General features: G+C 39.3%; 1 protein-coding gene across 1 annotated transcript in view; it reads right to left on the bottom strand.

Moving 5' to 3' along the window:
- Positions 1 to 280: 280 nt before the first annotated feature.
- LOC138051215 (uncharacterized) overlaps positions 281 to 8,172 on the bottom strand; it is a 9,844-nt gene continuing 1,952 nt past the window's right edge. The window contains exons 2-3 of the mRNA XM_068897375.1: positions 5,058 to 5,620; positions 281 to 1,625 (exon numbers count right to left, since the gene is read on the bottom strand). Coding sequence (XP_068753476.1) covers positions 1,591 to 1,625; positions 5,058 to 5,620 — 598 coding nt within the window. The 3' untranslated portion in view covers positions 281 to 1,590. The remainder of the gene's footprint in view (positions 1,626 to 5,057; positions 5,621 to 8,172) is intronic.

Below are 8,172 nucleotides of genomic sequence, written 5' to 3'. Positions count from 1 at the left end.
TCCCGCCTTTGCGATTGCATGTGGGCTTTGCCAACCTTATTCGAAGGTTTTTCTCCGGGTACCCGGGTTTTATTCCTCAACAAAATGGACTCTAAGCTATTACATCTGGCTATTGAGGGCCGCAAGTTAGAAAACTGTAAAAGTTTATTACGTTTTCTTCCTTATTAGTATCGTATCGTATCGTAGGCAACCAATGGCCTACGCAAAGCATAGTGGAAAAAACACGTTAAGCACCCCGGCGGAACTACAAGCCGCACCCCTTCCTTCCGAGAGTATATTGTTAAACAGTTTTAAATTGTATTTATTCTTTGGTGTAGGTTTATAAACTACATATTAGTACAAAATATCATAATTTCCCAAAAGGCTGATATATAAAAAGCTACATTAAGCTTGAGGTTTCGCATAATTTTATGTTATCGTTTCATCATGATAATCTCCACTTTACGGGAGCAAATGTGAGCTCCATGTAAAAATCACGATCTGCTAAATAATAAAAGTCAGTTTTATTGCCAGTAACCCTCGTGATCGGCGGAACGTAGAATTAAATTCAATATAACGAAAACAAACCCTGCGGAAATTGAAACTAGCACTTGTTCCTCATGACAAATGGATAATGTTCAGAGAGTCTGTGAGACAGTACTCCCGTGGGGAGTTTTGCTGAAAGCAACCAAGCCCTCCACTCCGCGGTCTAAATTACTTCTTTGTACAACAGTCACAGTACAATTAGCACTGGCAGAAGAACATTAGCTTGAAGGGTGTAACTTGCAACTCTTTTCCTTGGAACAAAGCTGGAGATTTTAGAACACCAATGTTATGCCCAAATATGGACAAAAATAAGATCGAAGCTGCACTCGCAGAGAAATGCTAGAGCTACGTTACATCCAAATAAGGAAAATTTTAAACTCCAGCTCTGAAACAGAGTTAAACTCTTCAAGGTCACGAGCTTATGGTACTGGACAATGGCTTGAACTGTAGTTTTATAAAAGATATACGGGCAAAGTCCATGCTAAGATGACCTTTTCAAGAGGATTACCCCTCGAAATCGGACCCCTAGAAGACGTTGTTTGACACTAACCTCTAAAAAGCAAATAATGATGGCAAAATGCACAAATGCTGAGTGATGAACGAAAAAAAAAGCAGATGATTGATATGTTGTTCGACCTTATTCGTGCCTTCTAACATGGCGGCCATGCATGACGTCAAATCATCTAATAGTCATTTTCGTTCTTAGTCATTTAAACTCAGTCGTTTGCGGCGCATTGAGCTGTTAATAATATGCCGAATCTGTTAACCTGAATGGTCACAGAACATGTGATCACTCGACAATCCACACGAACCTGTCCACAGTGGCTGTGGACAGCTTAATCACGGAGCCTTTGACTTTCTGGTGTAAATTAATTTGACTGTCTCTTGGACGAACTCCGACCGAATCCGCATTTTAAAACAGGATGAGAAATGATTTGTTTCGTAGAAATAGTACTGCATGAAAAATAATACCAGGATTGAGGGAAATTACTACCATTTTATCGCAGTGGAAGATTACGCCATTCTTGTTGAGAGTAGACGCTTAATCTTGCCCTCGATTGTTTTTCACACGGCTTCGTAAAATTCTTCAACTTGATTACCTGCAAAGGAAAAACGTTAAACGGATTATTAAATTCTCAACCTCGGACAATGTCGGATAATACATTTTAGTATCACCCAACTAGTGGACTAATGCAAATGCTGCATTTTGATTGGCTACGCTACTAGAGGACTATTAGTAATAGTCCTCGAGTAGCGAAAAGCGTGACGCTTTCTTTCGTTTTATTTCCAAATTAATATATTTTCAACTTGCAGTTGCTAACTTTATTATTGCCTTTTCTGTCCGACTAGTTGGGTGATACTGAAACAACTAGACCCTTCGCCCTCAAGGGCCACGGGTCAATAGCCCATTCGGCTTCGCCCGCAAGGGCTACGGGTCTAATTGTTAAATAGCTTTGCCACTTGACTCACTAGATCTCTTATGTACCCACGTTGGACCTTCTATGGGAAATGCGTCCGACAAATGTGTGCACGTCAAGAGCCCACGAGTAGGAGCTTGCCTCCCCCATACAAGCCCTATGAGTCAACCTCTGCGCGTATCTTTCTATTTTTAGAACGCCACGAGCCCTGGGGTTTTGCACGCACTGTTCAGAATGGCCAATCAGAACAAAGTTATTGTCAAGCGAAGACAAAAATGGCAAAAACAATGTATGCAAAGCACTAACAACAAATTGTCACGAATCTTCAATTGCCAATCATGTTTTCTAACCAACCATAGAATAAAATGGGATCATTTTGAAATCTTAGCAACTGGTCGATCAAACATGCATTGTAAAATTAAGAGTCTCTGTTTATCCGTGATTAAGGCCAGCCTTAAATGAAAACGTTGGCAGTGAGAAACTTTATCGCTATTACTAGCGTATTTCTTGTCGTTTAAATTCGTTTGTTCCCAGTCCGTTGCAGTGGTATATTTGAATTTAAATTTATCTGTAATTGAATAATAATCACTTCTGATGACGTATGATGTACCACACGAAACGTTAAGTTTATTAAAAGTTACAAAGTTCAAGCAAACGTTTGTAACTGCTATTTTTGTTTTATTCTTAATGTATGCAAATTGTGCAAATTGATATAAATTGATGTAAATCTGATTCTCCCGCTGAAGGGTTAGTTCTAAAAACAGGGAGGCGACTACTCATGGGTTCCTGTGCACGTTAATTTTTTGGCTAAATTGCAGAATACCCGGCCCACCAAATTAGCATTCTCATTAGCATTCTCGTAAAATGTTAGCTTTCATTTTGCGGTTTCGTTAACTACACTTTTCACGAGATCTGTGAAGAAGAAAGCACTCGTTTGGAAGCTTGCCCTTTAACACTTTTCTTTTCATTCATCGACTTCGGGACTGCGGACCGCGTTGATAGCTTTTTTAGTAGGACATTTGGTGGGCCGGCTATTCTGCAATTGCTCCAATTTTTTTAGTGGGAAGGCTAAGCTAAATTCTTCGACAAAAACATCCATGAAATTTTATAAAGATCTATCGTATTCGTTCTTGTTAGATAGAAAATTGGTCACAAGCCAGCTCGTCTTTTCGCCCTTTTTGACTATTACCACTTTGCATCCAGAGCAAGCTCATCATAGTTAAGGGTGCGTTCGATTGACCCTATTCCGGAATAAGAATACATGGGTGGAGTGATGATTTAAAGCGCGGTATGTCTGGCGTTTTGAAGCAACAAGGATAATAAAGATATCTTTAAAATAGCATTCTAGCAGGTGTTTGACAATTTTAATGTGAATTTCCGTAAAACGAAGGATTTCTAACTTCTATTCCGTGTATTCCTATTTTGCAATACGGTCAATCGAACACGCCCTAAAATTGCTATAAATTTATAGCACAAGAGAACCGTAAATTACTCTTTTCGTGCGTTTTAATTGCCGGTTAACTCGAAGGTGATCATCATCACGCCTTCAATCGACTCGGGCAAAAACAGAAGAACAAAACACAGCAACAGGTTCCCTAGTAAAACAAGGAAAGCACAAGTGAATACTGCTTTTCGGGCATTTTGATTGGCTGAGTCAATGACGATAAGCAACTTCTATTCACCCTCGAGCAACCAAAAAGGAATAAAATGGTTTCATGAGATCTTTTTGGTAAGACCTTTTTTCCGTTTATCTTTAAGTAGGTATTGTCATGTATTGTTATGTGTCAAAAGCAATGCAAATGGAGGAGCCAGAAAAGTATGAAGTCTAGCCGTAGCTAAGATTTTCTCCCAATTTGCCTGTACTGCAACGCTCTCTCGCACAAAGGAAGCATTGTCTTTGGCCTTGGAGCAATAACCGCCTTTCAAGCATCTGCCTGAGTGCGGTCTTTTTGTGGGTCAAGACATTGATGTGTCAAAATGAAGTAGAGAGTGAAGGGGTAGTTTCTAAAGAAACTGTGGTGCTGCGTCGGTGGGGAAGTAGTATACAAAAATTTGGTTTATCAATGGAGTTGATAATGTAAATTGACCACCGTACAGAGATTCTAAAAGCTGACGTTTCGAGCGTTAGCCGTTGATAAACCAAATTTTTGAAGTAGAGAGTCTTTCGTTATATGCTACAATAAAATATTGCACAGTAAGAACTTAAAGTTGGAATGATCAGCGCAGTTTAGAGATCCACTCAAACACGACGGGACTTAAACCCACGACTGAGTGATCGGCAGACTGAGCTCTACGCTGTGGTCTCTATAAACGCTCGCCCAAAGAAACGAGTAAACAATACAATTGGAGGTGAAAGAAGATGGGAGCATTGATGGAAAATCTGATCTGTTGCTATCCCAGGATGCTCCTAGCCCCTGCTGCCAGCTTAAAAGCAATAGACCTTATTCAAGATGGCCGCCATGTTGGATTTGCTGTTATCATGCAAATTAGCAACACACTTGTGAAGGGGCAAACAACACAAGTTCGAGAGGTTATAACGAACACAGATGATTTGTTTCACCTTCATTGAATGTTTATCACCTAAGTAGTAAAATAGAATGATTACACAAGTTACTTCGATGTTTTTTTAGTAAAAAATTGGCAGATAACAAAGTAGAAAGTCAAAATGTCGGAGGCAATCAAAATATAAAAAATTATTGTAAAAGGTACTTAATTCTAAATTCTAAAATGTACTTTTACCAATGTTATTTCAATATTTCGACGAACCGATTTTCCGCAATTTGCCTTTTTTCCATTGTTTGCGCCCCAGCATAACACATGGCTAATTTGCATGACAATTTTAAAACCAACATGGCGGCTATCGTGAATAAGGCCTATTGTTAAGGCTGGTTTACACTGCCATACGACGCAAGCATAGATACAAGCAACATACGCAGACGCGGTAGCGTTTTGATAATTGGTACCTTTCATTAGAACAAAAGACACTAATTAACAACAAGTTAATGCGCCTGCGCATGCTGCTTACTTATGCTTGCGCCGTATATGTAAACCAGCCTTTACTGTTACCTTTTTCATATCGTCAGAGTCTAGAACATGTGCTTCAATTAATCATACCTTGAGTGGATGTTGGAACAGCTGTCTTTGTACCGTTTGATAAAACTATTTGATCCTTGTACTTGCGAAGCAAGTATTTCAAGTTTTCCGGTTTTGATTTTCTCTGGGGAGCTGGACCGAGTCTAAAAGGAGGAGGTAATTTTTTTCGTCTCGGCTCCCCTCCTGAAAAATTCTTGTCTTTCTCAATCTTATACGAAGTGTCCTTTGTTTGAACATAGGATTCCAATTCTCTTGTTTGTTTTCCATTGGCTTTCTTCCAAGGCGGGGCTTGCTTCTGTTCAAATTTATCTCTGGCAGAAGATACAGACATATGATTCTCTTCTGAGGGCTTGACGCCATCTTGACTTGACGAGCGCCTTGTGAGTGTCTTTCTTGGTGAACTTTGCATTGATTCAAATCTGTTGCGGGCTGCAGCCACCGAAAGAGGTTCATTTTTTGAGGAAAATCCGCCATTTTGACCTGATGTGGTCCCTGAGGGTATCCTAGGGGGCGGTGTTTTCCTTAACTTAACATTCTGAATTTGACACCTGGTTATTGTTGCCATCATGTACACCTCAATGAAACTATTGAACAAAAAATAAAGGCAATAAGGAAGAAAAACTTTTGGACAATCTTAATGTATTCTCTGCAGTCGAAAACGGAAATAAGAAAGTAGCCCAATGTTATAAACTCTGGAGGAGCCTTTGGTCACGTTCAGTGAGAGAAGTCAAAAAAGAAGTTGTAATTTCAATATTAACAGTTTCATACAGTATCCAGTTGTATCAGTACCAGTTGTATCATTTTGACATTGATACAGCGGTTCTCAATTAAAAACCTTTAGTGAAGCGATAACCGAGATTACTCTCGACAACCCATTCTGTACCTTGAATTATCTACTATCGTTAATTCGTAATTTGCTCCGAAAGAGAAGACTGAAAGCTTGATATGGATGATGGTAAATGGTCATATATTTTTTAAAAGATAATCCAAATTTATGAACACGGGACCCGAACTTAATTAATGAGATAATTGATTACTGAAACCGTCTTCTAGCCACTCACCCACCACACCGCTAGCTGCTTAGAGACATATATTTTAAACACTTTTTGATAATGCAGCTGTAATATCAAAATGGCAACAAACAATATTAACACTTTAAAAGGTAGGTTACCAAAGTTCACGGCAAAGCTTAACATTTTAAAAGCTTAGGCCCAATAACTCTTCAGCAGCGATATTCTATGGAATACTTAAATAAACCTTTTTTTTAACATAGTTTTGCAACTACAAGTAAATATTAAAATTAATTTTTCGGTCACAGTCGCACTTAAATCAAAGAAAAGGTAGAATTTGCATTTGAATAGAGTTCTAAAATTTTCTCCTCGAAAATGGACGTCATCACGTCAAACCCGTGAATCAGATCATTGCCCCGAAGAGAGGGTATCGTCAATCATAAATCACTTGGCAAAGCCAAGATAGCAACTAAAACAAGAAGACTGTGAGATCAACTTATGTGTAAACGATTAACAGAAATTTTCATAAGTGATCAACGGAGTCTCATTTGTAACGTTTCAATGTAAATTGCACCTTGCTGAAACGTTTTTGGTCGAAAGCCAAGCGTGTAATTTCATTCGGTATAGAACTTTAATAATAAACGGTTAATTGAAATCTCTTAGCCGACTACTGACCGCTACTGACATAGTGTGCATTGAGTTGTAATAACGAATATCAAGCCATGGTCTCAACGCTCGCTTTCGATAGGGTATTCGTCGACCGTCTCTTAAATTCCGATCTGCAGTAAATATACCTTACTGAAGGATTTTGTTTAAGATATTCTCCTGTTAAACTGAATTGTTTTTAAAGAAATTAAAGACCACTGAAACGCGATTAGACAAATGCGCGTTCTTAAGAACAATAAGGCGATACGTACCTCACATTCAAGGTGACCTTCCTTGAATAAAATTCGATTAGTTTAAAGTCACTGGATAGATTTATGAAGTGGTTTAAGCAATTTTCTTTTTCGTTTTAACACCAGTCCATTGTTGACTACGCTGAAAAACGAAGATTAAACATGACGCTACAATTGTTTGCTTGTGGCTTTGATATGTAAATATCTGTCTTTTGGAAGTATGACGAAAACGTTGCGGGTTCGCCCTATATTCACGGATTTTCCGGATTGCAAACATAAGCAAAATTCTTCTGAGGACTATTTAAAATTCGTTTTCAATTTCAAACAGATTTGTTAAGCATTATCATTATAAATGCTCCCCTGTAAATGTGCGTTTGCTGCTGGATCATTACCAGAGCTTTTTATTTCTTGCTGGGAATGTTTTTTTAAAATGTGCATAATTTATGTTGCAAGTGTTGTATGGCAGCGTTTACACGAATGCCGTTTCATTTGTAAACACGTCGTTTTCGATGTGGTTACGCCTTCTGTTTAAACGGCACCGATCGAGACCGTTCGCGAAACCTGGGTCGATTTGAAAACGCTGCCAAAAGTGGAGCGGCAGGACGTAATCCTTCCTTGTACTTGTACATGTTCATTGCCGTGACTTTAAAATCTTCAGTTCCCACGGCCTGCTCCCGTCTGACCTTGTAGCTCAGTCGGTAGAGCAGCAGTGACCTAACCCGAAGGTCGTGGGTTCAATTCCCACCCTGGTTAGAGTCTTCCCCTGTCCCTGTGTGGGCCCATTTCTATTAGTAGGGCTAACGCTCACATGGTTCATATGGGTAGAAAACTAGCACTTCACATTACACTCTAATAGTTAAGTCTGTTTGTTACGGAGTTTACAAAGATGCCCCCGACCGGATTAGGTCAGACCACAACACTGGGGACAACATTCCCTACACTTTCCGAGAAGTGAGTGGGTTCTTTAACGTCCCATACTATTTGATTTCCAACAAGGGCTAAGAGACGGGACCTCCGGTTTACAGTCCTTGGCCTTATCCGAGAAGACTTGAAAGTCAACTCTCGACCTCCGGCGTGACTGCCTGATGCCCAACCGAGCCACCGGTGCGCGGTTCAATGACTTTTGAGTGAAAGAAAATATTATAATTTCCTTTTTAGCTAAAATTAGTAACAAGGGTGACGTAAAACACGTAAAAAAATCACTTAAATAGAAATCCAAAGCCCAAAATA

Source organism: Montipora capricornis, chromosome 6, assembly GCF_036669925.1.
Source record: "Montipora capricornis isolate CH-2021 chromosome 6, ASM3666992v2, whole genome shotgun sequence".
Lineage (NCBI taxonomy): Eukaryota > Metazoa > Cnidaria > Anthozoa > Scleractinia > Acroporidae > Montipora > Montipora capricornis.
This window is presented reverse-complemented; position numbering and strand designations above follow the sequence as displayed.